At 38.4% G+C, this 25,196-nt stretch overlaps 4 protein-coding genes across 4 annotated transcripts; 2 read left to right on the forward strand and 2 right to left on the reverse strand.

The window, feature by feature from the left end:
• Nucleotides 1–434: 434 nt before the first annotated feature.
• Nucleotides 435–4,968, reverse strand: LOC102221139 (succinate dehydrogenase [ubiquinone] iron-sulfur subunit, mitochondrial). Its single transcript, XM_005807274.3, has 8 exons — nucleotides 4,832–4,968; nucleotides 3,887–4,020; nucleotides 3,233–3,318; nucleotides 2,987–3,123; nucleotides 2,285–2,401; nucleotides 2,093–2,194; nucleotides 1,895–2,017; nucleotides 435–947 (listed from the first exon to the last, which is right to left on the reverse strand). Exons 1-8 carry the CDS (start codon nucleotides 4,901–4,903, stop codon nucleotides 867–869), a joined length of 852 nt encoding a protein of 283 aa, XP_005807331.1. The 5' UTR covers nucleotides 4,904–4,968; the 3' UTR covers nucleotides 435–866.
• Nucleotides 4,969–5,234: 266 nt separating this feature from the next.
• On the forward strand, nucleotides 5,235–7,633 carry mrpl20 (mitochondrial ribosomal protein L20). Its single transcript, XM_005807273.3, has 4 exons — nucleotides 5,235–5,470; nucleotides 5,642–5,752; nucleotides 6,777–6,854; nucleotides 6,948–7,633. The coding sequence occupies exons 1-4, from the start codon at nucleotides 5,384–5,386 to the stop codon at nucleotides 7,116–7,118; spliced, it is 447 nt and encodes a 148-aa protein (XP_005807330.1). The 5' UTR covers nucleotides 5,235–5,383; the 3' UTR covers nucleotides 7,119–7,633.
• Nucleotides 7,634–9,061: 1,428 nt separating this feature from the next.
• atad3a (ATPase family, AAA domain containing 3A) lies at nucleotides 9,062–16,849 on the forward strand. Its single transcript, XM_005807271.3, has 16 exons — nucleotides 9,062–9,354; nucleotides 10,577–10,653; nucleotides 11,559–11,660; nucleotides 11,747–11,806; nucleotides 11,893–11,962; nucleotides 12,041–12,206; nucleotides 12,299–12,368; nucleotides 13,135–13,290; nucleotides 13,387–13,443; nucleotides 13,524–13,649; nucleotides 13,729–13,853; nucleotides 13,946–13,997; nucleotides 14,666–14,736; nucleotides 14,820–14,987; nucleotides 15,953–16,061; nucleotides 16,143–16,849. Exons 1-16 carry the CDS (start codon nucleotides 9,162–9,164, stop codon nucleotides 16,548–16,550), a joined length of 2,010 nt encoding a protein of 669 aa, XP_005807328.1. The 5' UTR covers nucleotides 9,062–9,161; the 3' UTR covers nucleotides 16,551–16,849.
• Nucleotides 16,850–18,845: 1,996 nt separating this feature from the next.
• Nucleotides 18,846–23,379, reverse strand: ssu72 (SSU72 homolog, RNA polymerase II CTD phosphatase). Its single transcript, XM_005807270.3, has 5 exons — nucleotides 23,109–23,379; nucleotides 22,321–22,464; nucleotides 20,078–20,217; nucleotides 19,837–19,955; nucleotides 18,846–19,716 (listed from the first exon to the last, which is right to left on the reverse strand). The coding sequence occupies exons 1-5, from the start codon at nucleotides 23,186–23,188 to the stop codon at nucleotides 19,615–19,617; spliced, it is 585 nt and encodes a 194-aa protein (XP_005807327.1). The 5' UTR covers nucleotides 23,189–23,379; the 3' UTR covers nucleotides 18,846–19,614.
• Nucleotides 23,380–25,196: the final 1,817 nt, after the last annotated feature.

Raw genomic sequence — 25,196 nt, forward strand, 5'->3', positions numbered from 1 at the left:
CTTTTTTTTTTTTAAGTAGCGCCTCCGGCACAACCAAAAATAATGTTTCAAGTGGTTTCTAAAAGGTAAGTCAACAACAAAACACGTGTCTTTTCCATCAGTCCTTGTATAAGAGCTAAAACCAGCTGGCCAAACGTTTTGGGGTTCAATTGGGGTTGCTAGGTGACGGGCTGGGCCCTGCTGCGGTTGCTAGGTAACGGCGGAGTGCCCGTTCATTGTGACCTAACGGCTCGTTTTCCAGAATCCAAAACGTCTGGGTGGTTTGATCTGTTTTTATAATCAGTCAGTCTCAAATGGAAGTATAAAAATGTTAATTTGGCATTGAAGAATTTGAATTAGTATGAGTTACAATATTTATTTTTTCTTCAATTAATAATGTTTGAGTATGTGAAGATAATTTCAGTTGAACAGAACACACAAAAAAAACAAGTTGCTACCACTTAAAGTATTTATTTTCCATCAAAAAACAAAGAGTGCTGTAGGCAAGGAGGGAACATATGTACTGTTTGTCTTCATACAAGTGCAAAATATAGCAGGAGAAAACTAAGGAGTTTGGCTAAACATAAGAAAACGCACTGGTTTTTCCACTTAATGTGAAGCAAAGTGTTTCCAATGTACACAAACATCCACGCAGTAGAGTTGGAGATAAAATCATCTGCTAAGACTCAGACACACTCGCTCTCCAGCATTCATACTGTACTTGTGCGTTTGTGTGACACCAAGTCCTCCAGCGACACACACACATTTCTAGGACAGAAACATCATGTGGTGTTTGAAATGACTGGTGTTCAGGCCTGTCAGACCTCAAAGAGCATTTTATAATCAATAATTTATCAATCAAGTTGTAGAAAACGGGAGCAGAGGTTTCAAACGGCTGCTGCTTTCTTCTCCTTGTATGTGGCCATCATCTTCTTGATCTCAGCGATGGCTTTTCCTGGGTTCAGGCCCTGCCAACGAAAACAGAGGGAGCATCCGTCAAATATCCATGCAGGACAAGGTCCACTGTTCATGAAGAACAAACAGAGATAGTGTGAAAGAAGAGAATAGTACAAAAGAAATATTGTAATATTTAATAGTTCTTTATCACAATAAAATAAATCAAAACGCAACATGACAAGACTTAGTGGTTTTATTTTCCTTCACACAACGAAGTAAGGAAAGAAGTTGTAGATAAACACAAACTAAATAGATAAATAAATAATGCATAAAATGTGGTTTCTATAGAAACAATGCACCTGGATTATATCTACAAATCTAATCAGAATTTCTCCCATTTCAATGCAGATGATTTGCATTAAATCTTTTTAAGAATGAATAATAACAGTAAGACCAACAACTAAAGTGACAAATGAAAACACAGATCGGCTGAAAAACTTCATTTTCTGCAATTAAAATGATTTTGTTTGTCTAATTACATTTAGACAATGTCGCAATCGCAAAGGACTGCGTGGATGCAGAATTCTGTAGGATATTATATTTCAAATATCTTTCATTCACACAATAATTAATAATACTGATTGATTATTTAACCAGTTGAATGGACTCTTAATGACTTGTGCATTTTCACTGTCAGACAGTGAAGCTCAGACTGTGGTGGGATTTATGTGTAATGGTAAACAAAAATGCTAGTTTAACTATAACTTGTGTAACTTTCAGCAACAGTGTTGTAATTAGATATTTTTCTATAATCAGGTTTTTCCTCGTATTAAATAGTCTCTAATTTTACTTCTTGGTTATTATTATACAATTTTCACTTGCACATTTTGTCGTAAATAGAAAAAATATTAAAATGTGACTACATATTTTAAGCTTCACAATGTATTTTGAACATGAAACAGCCTAATAAACTGATTTAATAAATGCATGGTAGCAAAAACGCAGCCTGCCAACAGACCTTTGGGCAGGTCCTGGTGCAGTTCATGATGGTGTGGCAGCGGTAGAGGGAGAACGGATCCTGCAGCTTGGACAGACGCTCCTCTGTGAACTCGTCTCGTGAGTCGATCATCCAGCGGTACGCCTGGGACAGAACGAAACACACGACTCGGTTTTATGAGCTGCCTGAGACTACAATAAGCCAACCCGGAACACACACCTGCATGAGGACAGCCGGCCCGAGGTATTTGTCTGCGTTCCACCAGTAGCTGGGACAGCTGGTACTGCAGCAGGCGCACAGGATGCATTCATACAGGCCGTCCTACACACAGCAGACAGACAGATTCAGTTCCCTGCCAGCCCTGGAAACCCTCTCTGTTTTTCTGAAGCGAAGGTGAAGGTGGAGCTTCACCAGCTTCTGTCTGTCCTCCACAGACTGCAGGTACTGCTCCTTCCCCTCCTTCGAGTCGTCCCTCTTCTTCAGGTACGGCTCGATGGACTTGTACTGGGCGTAGAAGTTACTCATGTCCTGCAAGTAGAACGGAAATGCTCGGCAAAACCTCAGATGATGGTGTAGAAACGTTTCTGAATAAGTCCAGTTTATGCAACTTATTTAAACCGTATTAGTAAAAACCAATCAAAATATTCATGATTGCTTGATCAAGTAAACTGAGCTCAATCACTTCCATTTGTATGATTTATCCTTTTTTCTTTTATCTCCTTCTACCAAAAACTGGATGATAAATTCTTCAGTCTGATGCTTTGGTTTCAACTAGCTATTTTTTTGAAGGGCAATTTTGTTTACAGAGACTTCATAATTTATTTTATTTGTTGCTTCTGAGATATTTTGAGATCATTTTGGACATTTAGTCCAGTTTCAGTGTTAACTGTTCATTAGAATTGAAAGTTTATTGATATTTGAGAATGTGTTCTTGCATAAGCATTAGAATACTTGAAGACAGCCTAGAGACAACAATATTATCGTTTATCGCAATAATGTTTGGGACAATTTATTGTCCAGCAAAATTTGCTTCGGTGACTTGCCTACCCTGGAATAAATGCTTTACAGTTGATCATGGTGAATGGGTTTCAAAGTGCAGGACTTTTTACTCACAGGTACCAGGTCCTTGACCACATACATGTGTGGAAGTGGGTAAATCTTGGTGGGCTTGCTGAGGTTGGAGTCAATCTTGTCGAGACAGGCGAGTGTGTTTCCTCCATTTATGTTCATCGCACAGGATCCACAAATACCTGATTCACACAAAATAAATGATAAAAAAGGGTTAAAACTGATTTATGACATATTCTGAAGATAAAAACGATGCAATAAAAGGATTTTCTGAAACAACTCATGTCCTACCTTCTCTACATGAACGGCGGAAGGTCAGAGTCGAATCCATCTCATTTTTTATCTTGATGAGGGCATCAAGGACCATCGGCCCGCAACTGGGTAAAGAAATGCAAACTCAGAAAGTCAGAAGACTGGCCCGTTTTTATTTCTACTGCCTTGACAACAAAGAGATGAAAGTCAATTAAACATTATTTGTTTAAAAAGTAAAAGAGGAGGACTAAAACAAGCTGAGGATTGTGTTAAACAATAAACAAGCTGTTCAGGTGACGTTCTTAGATAAAATAAATATTTTCAACAGATTAAATCAGATAAAAATGATAAAAATTGAAGATCATCGAGAGTTCTGAGTTAATATTAAAATTCTGTGGGAAATTTAGAGAAATTTTAAAAGGAAAATGTTTAAAACTTGCATATTAAATGCTGTAAAATGTTCTATTTGGACTGTTTAGATGAGACGGGTATTACTGGAGTGGTCCAGTTCAGGCTATCTGAATACCTTAATTTTAGGGGTGGGGCTGCAGTATTCCCATCAAAACTATTTTGTTTTAAAGAATCATCAGTCTGATCATATTTGCATCTATAAATAATCATGTAGCCCTCTCCCCCCATACAGTGTAAACTACTAGGTTTCCTTAGATCAGAGGAAAACGCAGACAGCCTTACAGGTTGAGGTCGATCTCATACGTCTGCATGCGGGGTTTGTCTCCAGGTGTGTCTGGATCCCACCTGTACACCTGGAACTTCTTTATTCTGGGCTGAACAGCTGCAGCTGCAGCTGTCTGGGCGTATCGCACTGCCTGGACACAAGCACACAAAGAGGAATTGTTTTAAAACATGTTTTCCTTCCTGGACAAATCCATGAAGGAGCTACTATTAGTTATATGTTCTCTCTCTGTCATCCCAGAGAGCATGACTCAGCTTATACGTGTTAAGATTGTTTTCTCTTCCCAACAACAACTAGATGTTCCTTCCCTCTGTTGCCACATGCTTTCTGCAAAGTCAACTTTCCACCACTTCGCCTTTATAAACTGAATTTTAATGGATGATTTGACTAGGAGTGAAATAGTAATTGTAACTGAATTTGAGTCTAAATGATTGTACTGTATTATATTGATTTGATTACATTTTCAAGATATGGTTTGGAGTTGTGTTTTAAAATGGATTGAACTGACATTTGTTCTATATTATTACGTTTTAACGCTATATAAACTAATCAAAATTGCAACCTGAATATGAAAAATTGTATGGTTTATTGTGACGAAGCTGTATTACCCAAAAGCTAACAGGCTAAACATGCGGAAAAAATGTCTGTCTTATTTCTTAACACTCTTTGAGATGTCGTGGTTTCACGTTAGTAGTTAGATCGTCATGATCTGATTTATAAAACACACTCATGCTGCAACATTTCGATTTAAAGGAATTTAAAGATCTCAAAATGATGCAGCTAACAACCAAACCGAACGGTGTGTAAACTAGAAACCAGAAAATAGACGGAGCCTTAGCAGTTATAAAAGCGGTGGTGCTTTCAGCTCAAAATTAGCTAAACAAACTGATGGCTTCCGACAATGATGACTGAAAGTATGTTTCCTCCACCGGTAGACAGCTTACCAGCAGTCCGGCAGGAGGGCGGAAAGCCAAAACACTGCAGCGGCTCAAGGACGCAAAGGTAGCAACAGACATTTTTACGGATCCAAGTTTCTCTTCTCCCCTCTGACCTCCACCGGCTGTTAGCAGCTTCCACTGCGGCTGCGCCAGAAGCCGTTGCAGGGGCGCTGGTTTTGTTGGCCGTTGTGTCCCGATTTCAGTTCAGCCTTGTCGCTTGGTTCACAAGAATCTCTTTAATTCTTATTTATTTAACATCATCTTTGTTAGATTCTTTTTTTTTAGTTTTCATTCAGTACTGCGTACCATTTTAAAATAAATGTATCATTATTGGAACACTTTAATATGAAATCTTCACTGACTCTCCTTCCTCTGCTTTAGCCGACAGGAAAACAAACGTACCTCTTCCAGCGTGACCCAGTCGTAGTGCCGCGTCTGATAACTGAACTCGCGTAAAGCAGTCTGTGCCCAGGTGGTGCGAAGTTAAGGTCATTTCAGACAGTTGTTTCGTTTCCTAACAAAAGAGGACGAACTGGGCCGAGCTGACGGGAGAGTATAATGGTATTTTTAACGTTATCTTGCTGGATCCGCAACCGTGGACCCGACAGGTTCTGGAAAGTACAGGAACTGCTTAAACATGCGCGGGTGAGGCTCAGTCTATTTCCTGGAGCGATGATCCTACAGTTCATAAAACCTCCTAAAACCTCCAGTTCTTTCATTAATTACGTATAAAAACATGCAGATTTATTGTCCGTTAACTGTTCTTATGGATCATTGTGCTTGAGATAAATGCCTTTCTCGCTGTTCGTCCACCAGCACTTCAGAGGGAGGAAGAACCGCTGCTACAAACTGGCCTTGCTGGCCGTCAGGAGGGCTTTCGTCTATGCCACTAAAGGTCGAAAGCTTAAAAAGCGCAACATGAGGACGGTGAGACCCTAGCACTACCCTCTGTTTCAAAAACATAACATCGATATACTGGCTTATATGCAACCCAAGGTCAAATCTGAAATTTAAAGCTGCCATGCAAAGTTTTTTTTATGAATTCAATTGGCTGTAGATGTAGTTTGTCACACACAAAACTACTTATTTTGTTTATCTTTCTATGTTTTTGTAAAATGTTTCTTAATTGAGTTAAAATGACCTTCCCAAAGCTAACTGCAGTGCTCACATCCTTTTGGTGACATCACGAAAGGCAAAATGCAACCAATCAGAGTACAGTATGCTCATTTGTTTTCAGTTTTTCTCCTGGGATGAACATATTTCTTTCTGACATATCCAGCAATAATTTTATATATTATCAAAAATAATATAGTGTTGTGAATGCAGTCCTTTAAGATGACTTCAAATGATCAAATATATTTCTTGCAGACTTGCTGCCTCAGCTTAGCTTCCACCTCCAGACAGATTTGTAGCAAGCCTTGTAATGCACCTACACTGTAGTCTGTACCCTCACTGTCATTCTAGTCAACACTGGAAGAAACAAACGATGCCAAAAATGTCATTGCTTCATAGTCAGAAGTGAGAAGTGTTTTAGGTTTTCTGAAGTAGAATGAGTTCATGCAGCATCCAGAGTCTCTGCAGCAACAAAACTCAACCATCTGAGGTGATACAAGCAGAATATGACTGCTAGATGGAAAAATAAACCCAAATAAGGATCTTAACAGAAAGCAGATACATAAAGTTGATTTCCCTCACAACTCAAATGATTCAGATTCTACGTTTAAATCTGTCAAAAGTTGCTCGTCATCTGCTGTAATTGGTATTAATGGCAGTTTATCAGCTCGAGTTTTGCACTTGTGATTCCATCAACTTTAAATATACAACAAATCAGAAAGTTTATTTTTTTTCTTTAAGTGGTGTTGTAATCTTCCTAGCTCTAAATCCCCATGAATGTATTGCTTTGTGCAGATACTATATCAATGTATTCCCTTTTGTTGCTTTCTATTGTCAGCTGTGGATCACACGCATTGCAGCAGCAACACGAGAGCACAACATGAAGTATCCTATCCTCGTGCACAACCTCAACAAGGTTTGTTGAATCGTGTGACCACCCAGCTCCAACCACTGTGGTGTTCCTGCTTCCAGCTCTTCATGCTTCTTTCCTCCTTCTTCCTCCGAACAGTGCAGCGTTCAGCTTAACCGTCGTGTAATCAGCGACATTGCCATCACGGAGCCTCGGACCTTCCTGTCGCTGGCGAAGCTGGCTCGAGCTCGGCAGCAGGAAGGTTTCCAAGCAGCGCTTGGAGACGGCAAAGAGCCTCCAGGTGTCCTCTCCAGAGTTATGCTGCAGTAAAAAGACTCACTACAGTCATGGATTCAAGGAGCCGTGTTGTTCAGAGACATCAACTTTACTTTTGTCATTTCATCAGTATATTTTACATGTAAAATATCTTAAAAATCGTATTTCCTCCTGTGCTGCTTCATCAGAAAGATAAAGGCAGACTTGTGTGTGTCAGTCAGATGTCACTCTTGTTGATAATCTTCCTTGGATTCCTGAAGAACTCTGATGTTTGTCACTGGATGAAGTAAAAAGTTTGTTCTTGAAGTAAAGTTAACGTGGAAGTCTTTCAGTGCTGGAGTCCCAACAACATGGAGATGTTTACTTAAAAAAACTTTACAACAATGCAACAAAAAAGTGTCCAAAACACATCTTTGATGGAGAATATGTTCACTCATGCAAGACTGGGTTTGAATTTGCAGCCTGCAACTTCTGATTTGATTCTACTTTTTGTTTCAGTGTATATATTATTTCTTGTGGTGAGAATGTAAAGATGTTTTTTTCATTAAACATTTTTATATGTAATGAGATTAAGCTGCTTATTTTAAATTAAGACTGGCTTGTAGTAATGTTTTGTGGATGTTGCCCTGCGTCAGACTGACAGCCATCATTTGTCCATCATCAGTGACTTCTGGAGTCGTCTGTGCTGCAGTCTGAAATGTAATTTGTAGTTAAAAATGTGTGGAAATCTCAGCTTCCAGCTCCTTTATTCATCTATTTTGCAGATATCTCCTGACCCAATCTCATCTTATCCTGGCAAACTTCTGTCACACCAGTCCTCCACGTATAATCAAAATTATTAAAATTCATTGACATAGTGAAACTACAGACAACTTTAATTATTTAGAAAGCCAAAAATAAACAATTACTGGAAAACATTAAAAAAAAAAAACGTTTAAGGCAAATTTATAAGTTATAAATTTGCCTTAAACTACAAGAAAACACTACAAGAACTTGTTGTTCTTATCAGAACTACAAGAAAAAATCTTTGTGTGTCAGTAAGTAGAGTCAAACTGTGGAATAGTCTGAATATTGAATTTAGTGTAAGAATATTGATAATTTTAAGCTTGAATATGTAAAACAAACGTTTTGACATTACCGCGTAAACTAAAGGTGGGGAGATCGATCTAAAATATAGATCGATCTTTATAGATTATAGATTGATACTTTAGTTCCAAATCCCCCCTTAAATAATGTATTTTGTATTGTGGTTTCACAACTTTACCATAAGTAAGATTTTTCTTTGATTTGCTCTCAAGTTATAAATTTTTTGTACTTTATTAGAAAACAGTGCACGCCAAGTTATTTTTTCAATTGTTTCTGTAGTATTTTGTAGACACCTATAAATTTTACCTAAACTCGCATATTAAATCCTAGGCTTCAACAGAATAATATATATATTAAAAAACTCCTGAAGATCAGAGGTTTGATGATAAATAAAACCTGTATTTGTACCTGTGATACTGGCACTGTATTTACTTGGTATTTGATTTATTCAAAATTCAAATTTAAAAGTATTTTATTGATCCCAAAGGGAAATTAAATAACTCATATTAATTCAAATTCTTCAAACGTATTGTTATTTATTAGTTATTTATACAATAATGTGCAGGATTGCACACGTCTAGTGTAAACACGTGGATTGAACAGTAAATAAATTTAATGAATTAACATGTGCACACAAATCCGACCCGGTGAATTTTTTTCTTTGGAGTTTTGTATTTAAATGTGTGTCTATCTCAGCAACAACTGACTTTCCAAGCATAGAACAGCCTGACGCAATCAGAAGAAAGCGTAATGTCCCTCGGCGGGTGCCGTACATGCTGTGGGTAGGACCTTAGCGCATGACCTCCACGTCCACCTCTACTACAGCCAATTAAAACATAGAATACTCCCAGAGAGCCAATCGCCGCCACCGTTCTTCATCTGAACCTCCGCTACGCACTGCACATGCGCAGTATGTCTCAGCGTGTCACGCTTGTGGAGGAGGTGCGGTGACAGACCTGTAATCCTTCCTCGGAACCGGCAGAAACTGTGCTTTAATTCCCTCTCGGTACCATGTCGTGGCTGTTCGGACTGAACAGGGGCCAGCCCGAACCTCCTCCCGGTCTGCCGACCCAGCCTCCGCCGCCTCCTCCGCCGGCTGGAGGCTCCGGCGGCGGTGGAGATAAACCCAAGGACAAATGGAGCAACTTCGATCCCACCGGGCTGGAGCGGGCTGCCCAGGCGGCCAAGGAGCTCGACAAGTCCCGTAAGTATTCCGAGAGGTTCGGGGTGGGTCAGCACAGAGCGGTGTGGATTTATTACATCTATAATAAAGCGAATAAGTTAAAAAAAATGCTCATGTGCATCCTGATCCATTCTGCAGTTCAACCCAAGTGATGCAACGGTCTGGATCAGAACAACACGTCTTTGTTGTTTGTTTTTAATTTATTTGAATTATTTTTAGGTATCTTTGTTCTGTGTAACAATTTTAATTTGTGCTTCAGATCTGAAGACGAGATCCTGATATCTATGGGGCTTTAACCTGGTTACATCAAGGGAAATGAATTAAATTGTGAATAAAGATGAACCTGTTCTTAGTTTAATTAGTGAAGTTAAACATTAATTAACAAAAATAAGCTTAAACTACATCCACGTGTATTCAGTGAGAGTGAAAAGGTCACAGCCTTGCAGTGGAGGTTCCTGCAGATGTACCTTGAAATAATGTATTAAAACTCGTTGCACTGCACCTTTATTCCATCACTTTACCCCAAAACATCTACATACTTTATATAATAGACCATAAAATTATGCATAATTGTAAGGTGGAAGAATATAATTAGAAAGCTGAAAAGTGTGGCATGCTTTTATACTCCAATCATAACTAATAGCACATGTGATTAGAGCACTCAAAGTTGTACTCAAGTAAGAGTAGCACTACTTCAGCTTATTTTTACTCAAGGCAAAAGTTTTCATTCAAGAAATTTCTCAAGTAAGACGGAAGAAATATTGAATTTTTCATTATTTTTCATTTTCTGAATGTAGAAAATGAACTGGTATGAACATTAGTGATTCCAGGCATGTATTTTTAGAGTTACATTCTCTTTTTTAAGTGCAAATACGCAGAAAGCCGCCTTTAGTCCTACATGAAGCCATCAGTAAATCTGCTTTTTAGGTGTTCCAGAGGTAAAGGTTTTATTTTCATAGATTTTTATACGTGGATATAAAACATGCTTGAATTATTTTGGGTCCTGGTATATTTCAATACCACATTTTGAAAATATTAAAATCACACCAGAGTGATAACTTCATTAAACTGGTTTATTTCCCCTCCAGTTATATATTTGCAATGAATTTCTGTGCACTAGTTTGCTTTACAGTTGATCTGTTAAGCTACGATAATTAGCGATAGCACTGTGCAGATAATATTTGTGTTCATAGTTAGACGTCCTCTGAAGTTAGAGCAACTCTTTGCTGTTTTCCTCTGCCAGGTCATGCCAAAGAAGCCCTGGATTTGGCTCGGATGCAGGAGCAGAGCACTCAGCTGGAGCACCAGAGTAAAATGAAGGTACAAAGACGCGTCGGCATTTAAGAGCAATAAGATACAACAAAGACATTTCTAACAATTCTGTTTGCAGATTTCCTTTGCTTTTTGATTTATTGTCACATTCAAAAGTTTCAGATCATCAAACAATTTTTAATATTGGATAAAAATAACCAAAGTAAAATATAAGAGTTGTTTTAAAACAACATTTTCATTTATTAAGAAGAAAAGCTATCCAAACCAACCTGATCCTGTGTGATACCTAATAAGCGCCATCAAATATTTGTAAAAAGGCTGTTTTGTATGGCAGCCTTTCTTTTTATTAGGAGCAGTACATTACTGCCGAAAAAGGACATTTGTGAGTTCCAAAAGTGGAAAATGTCCTTGAAAAATGTGCATTAATTTCAGAAATTTTCTAGGCAAAATAATTTGAGTTTGAAAAGTCAAAAATTATCCATAAAATATTCATACATTTTGACATTAAACTCAGACATTTTCTAGAAAAAATTCAGAAAATTTCCAAAGGTCGAACATTTTTGATTTTCTGATACGTTTTCTTTTTTTTCCCTCAAAAGTACAATAATAATTCAGTCTTTCTAAGGCCTGAATTATTTAGATAAATAGCATGTATAAAAAATCTGTCAAGGAAGGTGTGAAAAATTACTGTCTTTATATAGACACATTTATCATGAAATTATGAACACAAAGTGTAAAAATGCTCTGTAATTTAAGATCTAAATGCATAAATACCCTGAAAGCCCTCTAGGTGTGTTTCTGTTATTGTTTGAATGGACTTTGTAAATCATTTTTGTAGCATTACTAGGTGTCTTACGGTAACCTTTTTATCACGAAAACAACATAGAAAAGCTAAATTCTTTACTTTTAATGTGTGTTTATGAAGATTTTCTTTGGGTTTTGTCTTTTAACAGGAGTATGAAGCAGCAGTCGAGCAGCTCAAAGGTGACCAGATACGCATCCAGGCAGAGGAGAGGAGGAAGACTCTGAATGAAGAGACGAAGCAGCATCAGGCGGTGAGAACAGTGTGTTTTTGTCGCCTCGCTGGAATCAGAAGGTTGAAGACGTCTGGCTACCCTTTTGTTTTCTACCTTTTGAACAGCGAGCTCAGTACCAGGATAAGCTGGCCAGGCAGCGATACGAGGAGCAGCTGAGGCAACAGGTGAGGCCCTCATGCGCGAGCTCAGATGAAAACACTTTGGAGCGAGATGCCAAAACATCTGACCGATCAAATTTCCCACCTTACAGCAAATCCTGAATGAGGAAAACCTTCGCAAACAGGAGGAATCCGTGCAGAAGCAGGAAGCCATGAGGAAAGGTAGGATCCTCACTGCGCCGATCTTTTAAAACCTGCTGAGCTCAAATTGATGGGGTCGCTATGCCGCCGTTTCCATAGCGACAATCGAGCACGAGATGGAGCTGAGGCACAAAAACGAGCTCATGCGCATAGAGGCGGAGGCGAAAGCCCGAGCGCGCGTGGAGAGGGAAAACGCAGATATAATCCGAGAGCAGATCCGACTGAAGGCGGCCGAGCACCGGCAGACCGTCCTGGAGTCCATAAAGTGAGTTTCAGTCAGAAAGTGTTTGTTGTGCTCAGGAGCGACAGGCGGACCTTGTCCAGGTGTTCTGACTGCTGGTGTGTGTTTACATTTAGGACTGCTGGTGCCGTGTTTGGAGAAGGATTCAGGGCCTTTGTGTCTGACTGGGACAAAGTTACTGCCACGGTGAGTGATAAGAAAAATATTCAACCAAAAAGAAAACAGCTGAAATATTCTAACTAAACCCAAGTTTCAGTTAAATACATTTAACACAATAAAAGTATTTCAGTTTCATATTTCAACTATCGATAAATAAAATATCTGATGGAATATTAAATATGTACATTATTTATTGAACTCTGATCCAAAACAGCACTTTAGCTACTTAACCTCTCACAGCTAAACGTTGGTGGAATCCGCTAACCAGCTCTTTGGTTACCTAGCAACTCACTCACTCTTTGGTTGCTGAGCAACAACTTGTTGAGTAACTTTCCCAGTGGGGGTTTAATGTTTTGCTACTTTGCCTCATAACTGCTTAAAAAAATAAATGGCATGGAGTGAAAACTGTGGACAACACAGAAGAAAAACTTTACTTGCAGTAAAATGTCTCTTTTCTCGTAATTTTAAGACGTCCTTCTGGTAAAATTGCATCTTTATTCTGCTAATTTTATGACTGTATTCTTGTAAATTAAACAAAAATCCTCATAGTCAGACCTTTGTACGTCAAAATCACAAAGGGGATGATTGAAATAAAAGCCACTTTTTGAAAATATTTTCTGTCACTTTTAACTTCTTTTCTTATTAAAGAAAGTAGAAAAAATAGATTAAAATCGGATCTGATATTAATAAGACATATATTTTTATTTTTAAGCCACCTCACCCAGCCCAAGTTGCTGGGTTTTTTTTCTCATTTACCTGTTTTCCTGAGTAACCTCTCCCTTTCCTCCACTAGGTGGCAGGCCTGACCCTGTTAGCTGTAGGAGTGTATTCAGCCCGAAATGCAACAGCAGTAGCAGGACGCTACATTGAGGCCAGGCTTGGAAAACCGTCTCTGGTGCGTGAGACGTCCCGGTTCACCGTGGGAGAGGCCATCAAGCATCCAGTCAAGGTGATGAAATAAACACAGCATCATTTATCTTAACTTTGTGAATCACATCTCATCAGGCTGTTTAAAAGCAAATCCTGAATCTGTTTATGTGTTCAGACAGCAAAGCGCCTGAAAAGCAAACCTCAGGACGCGCTTGAGGGAGTTGTGCTCAACGTAAGTGTATTTCATGAGTAAATGCTGCTGATTTAAAATGTTAAAAGCGTTTGTAATGGTTGCATCTTTCCCTCCGCCAGCCTACCTTGGAGGAACGAGTGCGTGACATTGCCATCGCAACGAGAAACACGAGGCAGAACAACGGCCTCTACAGGAACATCCTCATGTACGGCCCTCCTGGCACGGGAAAAACCCTGTTCGCCAAGGTACGGCTGGCACCTGAGAGTGGAAAACGTCGACCTCAAACATGTGTAGTTAAGATCAGCTGTTGTGTGTGTTGAGTAGAAGCTGGCAATGCATTCTGGGATGGACTACGCTATAATGACCGGTGGTGATGTAGCACCCATGGGTCGGGTCGGTGTGACCGCTATGCATAAAGTTTTCGACTGGGCCAACACAAGCAGGCGTGGGTACGCTGCTAAAGAAATACAGATTATTACAACATGTTCAGGGGTTTAATTTCCCAGAGAATAAAATATTACAACACTTGTTTCTTTGACAGGCTGCTGCTTTTTGTGGATGAAGCTGATGCATTCCTTCGCAAAAGAGCCACTGTAAGTTTTTCTCCACGTTTTGTAATTTTACAACAAACAATGCTGGCTTGTCAATTGGGATTTTCTTTAGTATTCTGATGATTAATCTCACCAGAAAAATGCCACATTCTGTAGATTTTATTTAACCACTTGACCTTTTAATACAGTAATATAAATACATCAAAAATCCATGGCAGACCTTTCAGGTTTTCATTCATAGCAAAAGTTAATTATTATTAAGACTGGACAAAATGGCAGAAAAATATATCACGATGTAAGCGTTTCATGTCGGTCGATTATCGATAATTATTTATTTGTTTTTCGTTCTACATATCTGAAATATGACCAGTCTAGTGGTGTGACCATTCCTGTTTTATCCAGTTTTCACTTCACGCCGTTGTTTTTTTATTTTTAAGCAGATAAGAGGCACTGCTTAAAAAGCAGTGCAGTTTGAGGCAAAACCTCAAATCTGATCCAGCCCTACTTTATAGTTTCATAGTTGTGTATTTACATAAAGTCCCTTGAAAATAAATTGAGGTTTGGGTGAATGTGAGCAAGTTACAGGGGTGGTGAATACATTTGCAAGACATTTCATATCACAACTTAAATGTTGGAAGATTCCTGTGGTTAGTAGGAGGCTGTAATGTAGAGAAGTTACAATTAATCACCTTTTACTCTCGTCTTTGTAGGAAAAGATCAGTGAAGACCTCAGGGCCACTTTGAATGCGTTCCTGTATCGCACTGGAGAGCAGAGCAACAAGTAAAAATGTGTTTCTCACAGGTTTTGACCTTCTCCCAAAATGCTACCAACATGATTAAAGATTAATTTCTCCTGTACTGTAGGTTCATGTTGGTGTTGGCCAGTAACCAACCCGAGCAGTTCGACTGGGCCATCAATGACCGAATAGATGAGATAGTGAATTTTGCTCTGCCGGGTCTGGAGGAAAGGGAGCGACTGGTGCGGTTATACTTTGACAAATACGTACTGGAGCCGGCCACTGGAGGGCGACAGTAAGTACCATCATTAAACAGTGCAATTTAGTGGTAATTGGTGAGATAGAAGCGACCTACGATTAATAGACGATCAATGATTTATTAGATTAAAACTAGTTCCAGAAGATTCACAAGTAACATCGGCTTCAACCTTCTTTTAGTGTTGTAGTTTGGCCGCCATCCAGCAGAGGGCGCCGCTGGTTCCCATTAGGTGAAGCAAGTTACAAAAACAAAGATGGCGGCAGTGTCTCAGAAATTAAAAGAGGAACTGTCCAAACAGATTCTGTTGTGGGATGCAAATGCCACTTTATGCGGTTATGTTTTGAAGATGAAACACCCCTAAAACGCTCCTAAAGTTATTACCTTTATATCGCTCATTCAGCTGAGCGGCGTCGTCTACTGGAGGTCTGGATGTGCTACGAATATGATGACGCAGAAAAAAATGTCACATGACTGGGAGAAAACATGACGCTAAGCACTGTTGATATGTTTTTTTAGGGCTGTTGTGAGTTAATGCACTTTATGTTGATGTGGAAAAATTAATAGTTTAATAGAAATAGTTGTTCCCACAACAATGTTTAACAAGTTAAACTTGTTTTCAAGAGCAACTACAGATGGTACCTCTGTATGAACATCTCTGTTCACATTTTAATCTCATCTTTTATTTTTCTATTGAGCAACATAAGATGTTTCTGTTTTGTTATATATTACAAATAGAAGTTTAACAATGTGAGAACTATAATTTTCAGTTTATTAAGTCAGCGTTTAATACAACTGACACATTTATTTATTTTAAATTAGCATATTAGGAAAAAAGTAGCCCTTTATGTTATATGGAAAGACAGTGGGACCTCTTGATAAAACAGAAAATGGCTGCTTATTAATTAAACGTTAGTCGACTGATAAGTTCAGTCAACCTTAGATGAGCTAATTAATCAATAACTTGCGTCCCTAATCGGTGCATGCTTTGTGTTTCTGTGAAGGAGGCTGAAGCTCGCCCAGTTTGATTACGGCAAAAAGTGTTCAGAGATCGCCAAGAGGACAGAGGGCATGTCAGGAAGAGAGATCTCCAAGCTGGGTGTGGCCTGGCAGGTACGCTTCTCTCAATCATTTTGGATCATTTTTCTTTAAAGTTCAACATCTTAAGAATATAATTATTTCTTTCCTCTCCAGGCTGCAGCATACTCCTCCGAGGACGGCGTCTTGACAGAAGCCATGATCGACGCTCGGGTGGACGACGCCATCAAGCAGCACCATCAGAAGATGGACTGGCTCCGTGCCGAGGAGGAGGCAGCGAAGAGCCTCACGCCTCCGCCTGCTGGGGCCGGAGCTGCTGTAGGGAAAATGGGTTTCACTCTCCCTCTGAAGGAGACGCCTCACGCTCAGGAGGTCATTGCTCCAGTCTTTGAAATAAACACACAACCAGAATCGGCAGAGTCCAAACGTGGGAACTCAGTCGTACAAGCAGAAGCAGAGTCTAAAAAAACAAAGGACGGTTTAACCGAACCTGACAGAGAAGACAAACCAGGAAAACAGGAGAAGACCGGCTCCTCTCCTCCGAAAGATGGAACCCCAGTTTGAGTTGTAACAGGGCTGTCTGGATTAGAAAGATTAGCGTTCTGCCCTTTTAACTAACTGGTCTGAGACTTCATGTGAAAGATGGCCAAACTGAGACAAGATTAGTTTACGGTTGGGAGAGATAATTAAGTCTTCGTAACACAACTGATGCCTGAATCTTTAATTTTCATATGAAATGTACACAATGTAAACAAGTAGTTTATGTAGAAACAAAACCATGTGTTTGTCATTGTACTATTATGAATGTTGTCCAAAGTCATGTTTCTCTGTAAGAATGATTAAACCCTTTTTCTAACAAGAAACGGTTCTGTTTCCATGTGCAAATAATATTTTTGAGCCACTGCAACTAAATGGTAAATATAGACCCAGAGGACCCTTATATCACATGCAATCATTCATCCATTCACAGACTGATGGTGATGAACTACACTGAGAATCAGCTCTGTGGAGGATGAACTCCTGTGAAGTATACAATGATTAGCTGGATATCTAATGGTAATCAGTTTGAAGTCAAGCTGGACAATATGGCTGACAACTGTATCACAATATAAGAGTTTCACATAAGTTAATATTGATAATTATTTTGTTTTTTTTTTATATCTGAAATACTGTCAAACTGGTGACTGTTTTAGCTGCAGTTTTTATTCCACGCCATTGTTTTTGTTATTATTTTATTAATAAGCAGAAACGAGTTTCGGTGGTGAAACTGCTGCTGGGCCAGTTATTCAACAAGTTGTTGCTAGGTAACCAGAGAGCGCGTGAGTGTTAGTTGTTGCTACTAGCCTTCAGACGTTGATCGGCTAAAGCCTTTCCTCTGCCTACATCCCCCAGAATGCTGTGCGGTTCTGGATAGCAGTTCATTAAAGTTATTGAAGATTGCCATACGCCACGCAGTATTTTGCATTTTGAAATTGGATTGTGGAATTAGAACGAGTTTTCTTTTATTATTATTATTATTATTATTATTATTATTATTATTATTATTATTATTATTATTATTATTATTTACGTCATAGTATCCATCAAGGTTGAGTGTTGGGACCAAAGTCGTTTATTTTAAGCGTCAATAATAAACGCAAAGTGTCCCGGATGTTCAAATTGGTATTTTTGTTGACTTTTTCTGCTCTGGTTATGATTTGTGTGGAGTGAGTAAACTGAATATATAGCTTTATTTCCAAACAAACTTATTAAATTTAAATAAAAGTAAAATTTCATTTGTACATTGATAAATACACAAACGATTCAAATAAGTGGTTATTGAAAGTCTCAATGAAAACAGGTTTCTTGGGAGTAATCACAGATAATAAAGCTATAGCTGAATGAAGATCTAGTGTAAAGTGCTTTGAGTGACTGATATACTATATATTTACTCCATTTATATTTATTCAGTGGATGAAAACTAAAAGATCCCATGAAATATGCAACTGTGTTGATTAACAGAGTAAGGAGGTGGAGTAGATGTTGCCATCTGCTGGCTTTCCTTAGAAAACGTTTTAATTAATTTGAATAAAATAACAGAACTTATAGATAAATAGGATCAATTGGAAGCATGCGTGATTTAATTAAAATAATTTTTTGTAAAGTGCCTCTAAGCAACATTTGTTGTCAGTTGGTGCTATATAAATGGACTGAATTTAATTGAATAGTCATTAAAAATGTCATTTATTTCAGTAATAAGTTCACTAAGTGAAGCACATTTTATCTACAACTTACACAGAGTTTGATCTTTTGAATCCTTTATTTCTGCTTATTTAGATTTTCTGCTTACAGCTAATAAAAACACGACACTTAAGATTAGAATATTGCATCTTGATCCCTAGATCTGAACAAACGTCCAGCTTCTCAGCTCAGTGGATCTCATATATTTTTGACCTGTTTTCATCTGGTTTGTTTTACCAGAATTGAAAGTCATTTATGTTGTTGCAGCTGGGCGAGTTAAATTGGCTCTTAGTCCATTAATCTGTTGTTCACTTAGTCTGAATTTCTTCGTCTGTCTGAGTCGACATTAAAGCACACAACTCTATCAGAGAGTTGTGATAGACAGTTTACCCAATACTGACTGTAGGTAAAATCAGGATTACCAACATGCTTAGATAGAAAATAATTTGAAGACATTCAGTAAGTGAATGTCTTCATTGGACTCCAACTGAAATCTAGAGGATAAGAAAAAGGTTAAGCAAAAATTAAATGTACATTTTTTCCCTCCAGAAAGTCACAAACATGTTAATCTAACAGTCTAGGTCTTATTGGCTGCTCTAACTTTCAGAAATCAGAGAAAACGCAATAAAACAAAGTCAGTAAAATGTCTTACATGTCTCCTTTAGTAGATTCATATGTACATACAGAAAAATCAGGCACTCAAGAGTTGAACTTGCAGTTTGAAAATAATTACATTGCTTCAATTCTTAAACATTTACAAAAAAAATACTATGCCCTGAAAGACAGCATTTCAGAGTTTAAATATAAATCATCACATTATAATGAAACCCACCGCAGGAGCACCTCTGAGATGTCTTTGTTTGGTTATTCATCACTAGCCCACCCTCTTTAACTTAATTCAGGTTATCTACAACACACTGGTGCACAAATAACATATACAGCTCAATCAATGTTTCTCCTGTGTAAACACATGTACACGGTCTCATACCAAAATTAAAATTCTCATATTAAACAAAAATGCAATTTAAAATTAAACAAATGAGCGTAAATGTGCTGTACTCAACAACAAAGAACAGAAAAATGAGAGAGGGTCGTAGGGGAGCTGCGGGTCGTGGCTCTCCCTGAGGAGATGTGGTCGAGTGATTTCGTTTTGGGTCAGGGGAGGACCGCGGTCGAACCCTGATCTAGAGGAATAAAGGCATAATGAGAGCAGCGAGTCCAACCTCTGCAGAGAGGAACAACCCATCATAACCATTACTTCCAGTAGCTCTCAATCTTTAGGTCCTGACCCAAAGCGTCGAGCTCCTGCGCATCAATCATCAGCAGAATGCGCAGCCTGCTTCTCTTTATTCTATCGACTGATTGCTTGGGGTCTGGGTGTGTGTTTATTGCAAACTTGTTTCATGCATCAGTAGAAGCAGACGGTGTGGAGAAAAGGCCTGTTGCTCTTGTCCTCAAACTCCTGCAGGAGCTCGTCGATCTCGTTCTCCATGTCGTCTGTGTGCTGGATCTGATGACGACGACGAAGATGGACACAACTTAGACACAGATTAACTGATCCCAGGCTGGTTGAAAGTTTTAATAGACTGTATATTTGATGGTTGAAGAAAATCCTGAATTAGATACTTACACACTGACACAACTCGCAGATGAGGAAGGCTCCCAACGTGGCCTCCTCGTGGTTGTCCTGAATATCTACATTGATTACATGAACTGGTTGTAACGTCTCCTGCTCTCTTGAATTCAAATCTAGAAAAACAAAAACAAGTCAAAATGTAATTTTTTTTTTAAGATCACAGAGGAAATAGTTTGGAAAGAGTTATAAATAAGAATCTGTAGTCAGTGATTTGATATTTAATAAACAATCTCACCCTCCAGGACTTGGTCATAGACTCTCTCTTCACAGGTTATGACCAGGTCGAATTTATCCTTGCACAATTGAAAGCGCTCTGGTTTTGCTTTGATGCGCTTGTTGCGGTCCAGCATGTGTAAGATCCCATTCTGTGTATATCTGATAGGTGAGGAAGTCAAGGAAAACAGCAGCAGCCACAGAAACAGAACAAAATCACCTCCTCTCACAGCTACACACACAAATTAATGTTTAAAAAGCCTGAAACTACTGCTCTTCAGAGAAAAAGGGAAAAAAAGCTTTGAATAATCTGATTAAAGAGCAAACAGTGCCCTCTGGTGGTGACATCAATAACTAGTCCACAATTTAAAGAGAAAAATACTGCACTTCCTGTGAAATAAAGTTTAGACAACTGTCGCCATTCTGAAGAGTTTTAATTAAAATCAACATTTTCAATACGTCACTTTTCTCTCCATCTTCTACTTACAGGTTCTACATTTTTTTTGTAACTATATCTGCATATCCTGCTGCATCACAAATCAGGCGTTTGCTACATTGCACAAGGTTCATAGGTGTCTGTGCACCTGCTAGTCTAAAACTCAGAAAATAAATCAGATTTCAGTTGTTTAAAAATGTGGACAAGGGAAACAGTTTGATCTTCTGGCTACCAAACACTAAATTAGAGGTCTTCAACTAAAGCCATAAAAGGTCTGAGGTCTTGCAACTTTTAGATGTTTCTCTGCTTCAACCCACCTGAGTGAAATAAAGAGGTCATCAACGGGACCATGGAGAACTGGACTGCATACTGAAAGGTGGTTTATGTATTTGATTCTGGTGTGTTGGATCCAGGAAACACTTAAAAGCTGCAGGACACCGGACCTCGAGGACTGGAGTCAAGACCCCTGATCTAGGGTTTCAGCACAATTAAAAGGAATAAATAAAAAGAAATGCAAAAACTTCATGAAATAAATCATTGTTTTTCAAAGTTATATTTTGAGCTTTCATAACCTCAATAGTTTAAAAGTGGCTTTTCCAAACATGCTTTAGGTAATCCTAGAAGTTAGCCTAATAACAGAGAAATCACTTGTAAAAAAAAAAAAACATTACATTATTTCATTTTTTTTAACTTTATAAAACAATGTATTTAAATATTTGAGAGCAGAATACAGCTCATGATTTTTTGCTTTGCTGATTACACATGAGCAAATAAAAAAAAACAAAAAGCTAAAAGTTTCATTTTTTGATGCTTTACATTTAGAAAGTCTTTTATTCTGCAAGACCTTTTTTTTTTTTAAAAAAAAAAAATCTTTAAACCTTTTAAAGTGTACATAACAAAATGTAAAGATGCTTGCTACACCTGAACTAAAATAGACAATTACTAAATAATTTCCCTTCCATGACAAGAGCAGCTATTAATTTGAGCCTGAACACTTTAAATTGGCACAACTTTCACATTAATTTTGTCAAAATTTTAAATAAACTGCTTGTGTAGGTCAGAAATTTAAATCTTTTTAAAGTCATGGACATTCAATTAATCTGGGGCAAAAGGACTAACAATAAGTAGCACAGCTACTGTAAAACTAAGAGCATTAAGATATATAGAACAAATCCCAGAGGTATTTTTTTTTCTCCACATAATTAAGGTATTTCCATAGAACCTACCCAGGATTACTTACCATTAAGCTAAATTTTACTCCAAATCTACAGTTTACATTTACACTACAGCTTTAAACATGAGTTTTCACAGGACTTCAAATCTGTATGTTTTGTTTTCCAGCATCATACCTGCTATCCACAGAGATCGTTTTTCTTTTTTTCACCCACCAAAATAAAATCTACTCACCAGGCTGTGCAAAGAACCAAGGCACCAGAAACTGATCATGGTGCAAAAATATTCAAAAATAAAAAAATGAAACAGGGGGTTAAAAAACCCATCTAAAATATACATATAAAAACAAAGTAAATAGAAAAATGACAAACAGGTTACTATTGCCAACAGAATCCACTTACTGTTCTAATGCAACTGCTGATTGCAAGGTTATTTTCACACCTTATTTTACAACCATGTGTCAAACATTTTCAGACTGCGTCTGATTTGAGGAGCTCCCATTGTTTGTGCTGTCCCAAGACGACCACCTAGCCAAACTCCAAACAAACAATACCATCCATGTAAGACTTTCAGATGGGTCATGTTTACTTAGGCGTGTGTGTGTTTGAGAAAGAGAGAGAGAAAGAAAGGAAAAAAAATGAGTGCGAAGGGGATACAGTTCCTTGTCCTTTCGGACCAAGTCGTTGTACATCTGTTCATAAGTTGTTTTGAAGTCATACACATTAGGTTTGTCCGGGGATGGACCAGGTAGCTTCACATGAGACCCAGTCCCAAATGATCGGACGTCAAATCCACGTTTGCTGTAAAAAAGAAAAGAACAAGAGAATAAATACAATATTAAATATTGTCAACAAGATAAGTGATCATCCTATTGTAGTCAGTTTTTTGATTAAAGTGTAGAAATCCTTATTCCCGTGCTTAAAAAAAAACTATTTTTTTTATTGTAAAACAAATATTCAAACAAATAAAATAAATAGTAGAAACTATTCCTATTAAAAACACACAAGGGCAGGAAACTCCTCAGATCGTGTTATGAAAGAGCTGAATGACCGGAGTTGCACAACTGCAGTTCTTCCTCTGGAACATTTCCGTCCAGGGGGCGCTGTTGTCAACACGTGAAGCCGGGGGGGTACCGATCTAATCACTAAGGCCTTGTGTTTTAAAATCCCTGCGTCTGTTTTTTTTAAAGAGAAAAATCAGTGCGGTCGTTTCCTTCAACCAGCACACGCAAAGCCGTGTAAACAGGATGTGTTCAGGGCGAGCTACACCCTCGGTGGGACACTCCAGAAGTGAGAGTCCATTGTTAGAGAGCGATAAAGGCCTGACGGACCGACACCGCGTCGGTACGGGTTGTGACCGGCTGGGAAAGCCCCTCCGTACAGCACAGGTTCACTTGGAGGTGGTTTTCTTGTTCTGTCTCGTCTTCCTGGCGGGTCGTCTTTACCTGAGGATATTGTGCGCTTCCATACTGCGGTTCTGGTTGCTCGAGCAAACAACCGCTACACGCAGCGGATGGCTCGGCATTGCGACTCTCCGGCTGAGACTAATTGACACCAGCGGTCAGAAACTAAAACCTAGTGGTTCTTTTGGTTCCTGTGAGGAAAAAAACAAAAACAAAACATAAACAATAAACCCCTATAGTAAGTTAAACGGCACGGCGTTTCAACTATGAACACCGTGAGCACCGCTCCCGTTCTTTTGAAGCAGGAAGTTAAAATGGCGGAACCAGAGACGCTGAAAACGGCTTTATAAGGTGATGTCATTGGGGGGCGGGGCTTCGCATTACGTCAGTAAAACAAACGTTATCCATATATTCTTTCATTATTATTGAAAAGTAGAAAAAGTTAAGGTGAAAAAATCTATTTATCTATTTAGGTCCCGCAACGACAATTTATTTGACCCTAATAGTTCCCGTGTTTTGTTTTGGTCATTATTATTACGCTTATTGTTGAGATGTGTGTGATAGGTGTGTTTCTATCAGACATTTATAGCAATACGGAATAAATGGTGTCCGACGGAGAAAACAGCAACCACCTGTCATTTTAGGCTAGCTTAAGCTAACCTGAATATTTACAACTCTCTTATTGATACACTGACATTACTTACCTTCTGTCTTTCAACCACTTTGAAAAGCTTTTCTTTGTCTCTCCAACATCTTTATCCCTCCCCCTCTTCCGTTTTCTGTTTTGTGCCCCGGAGTCTTTTTTCTGCAGTCCCATCTTTGGCTCCCTGTTGTCGAGTGCATTGCTACAATTCAAATTTAAAAGAAAAAAAAAATAAATGCATTGTCGAAGGGCCGCTGCCCAAGCTACCTGTATGGGAGGGGAGAGGCGCCTAATCAGTGCTGTTCCTCTGTTATTGATCATTTCATACACACACATCTGTTAAGTACATAAAATGCTGACTAGAAAAAAGTTCCCCACATCGTTTTGGCGCCCCCTCTAGTGCAGCGCCCCTATGCGTTGCATGCACTGCATACCCACTTTTTGCGCCACTGGTGGTGGCTCCAATAGCCTCTTCAATGGTAACTTCATCCACATCCTATGTGAAGAGATGGCAAGTTAATCTCTCTTTCTCTAAACCTAGCTGTATCTAGATCCATCTATATGTATCAATGGTTTTAGATCCATCTACTTAGATATAAAGATGACTTTATAGACTTAAAAAAATTTCTTTTTTCAAGCCTTGTGCTTGAAGTTTAATAATTTACTGCACACAAATGTTTTTATAGTGAAGACATGCAAACTAATAAAGTTAAAGTACAGTACAGTGAAAGTAAAAAAGTGAGAACATTTAACACAAGAAAAATTAAATTTTCTACATTAAAAAAAAGGTTTGTCCAAAAAGATTGCTAGTTGTGTTATGGCTATATCACTTACATCATCCATTTGTGCAACAATTTGTCTTAGGATTTGTCCAAGCCGTCCTCCTCTTCTTTTGATCAGCTTCATCAGGTTGTCAAAATGGAGATCCAGCTGAGACAAGAACTTTGACTGAAGTGGTATGGTGGTAATTCTCTTCAACTCAACTCAAACTCAAACTCTCAAACTCTCAAACTCATTCCCAACTACAAAAAAATTATATTTAGATCACTTACCTAATCGGTGTGCCTCCAAAGATTTGTCTGGCGTTCTTGTGGCTGAATAGTCAGAAGAAACTGCACGGCAATCGTGATATCTTTAAAATTATCTTGTCTGTCTTCTTATTGGTCAAGATTCAAAAGACCGCTCTAATCCTTGTCCAATCATATTTAATTATTATCTTTTGATATATTGCATCATTTCCAGTGATGATAAAACATGATTACAATGGTTTTAGTAAACTAATTTAATCACGTTAAATCATCCATCCATCCATTTTCTGTACACCCTTGCCCCTTAGAGGGGTCGGCAGGGGTCACGTTAAGTCAACATAAGAACAATTAGTAGTTTCATTATTGTTTGTAGTTAAGTAAAGGTTCTTTATTCAATTGTGTAAATACAAGAAACATGACTGTCTTGTGTAGTATTAACTTATTTTGTTTGTGCAAATT

Source organism: Xiphophorus maculatus, chromosome 20, assembly GCF_002775205.1.
Source record: "Xiphophorus maculatus strain JP 163 A chromosome 20, X_maculatus-5.0-male, whole genome shotgun sequence".
In the NCBI taxonomy this organism is placed as follows: Eukaryota; Metazoa; Chordata; class Actinopteri; order Cyprinodontiformes; family Poeciliidae; genus Xiphophorus; species Xiphophorus maculatus.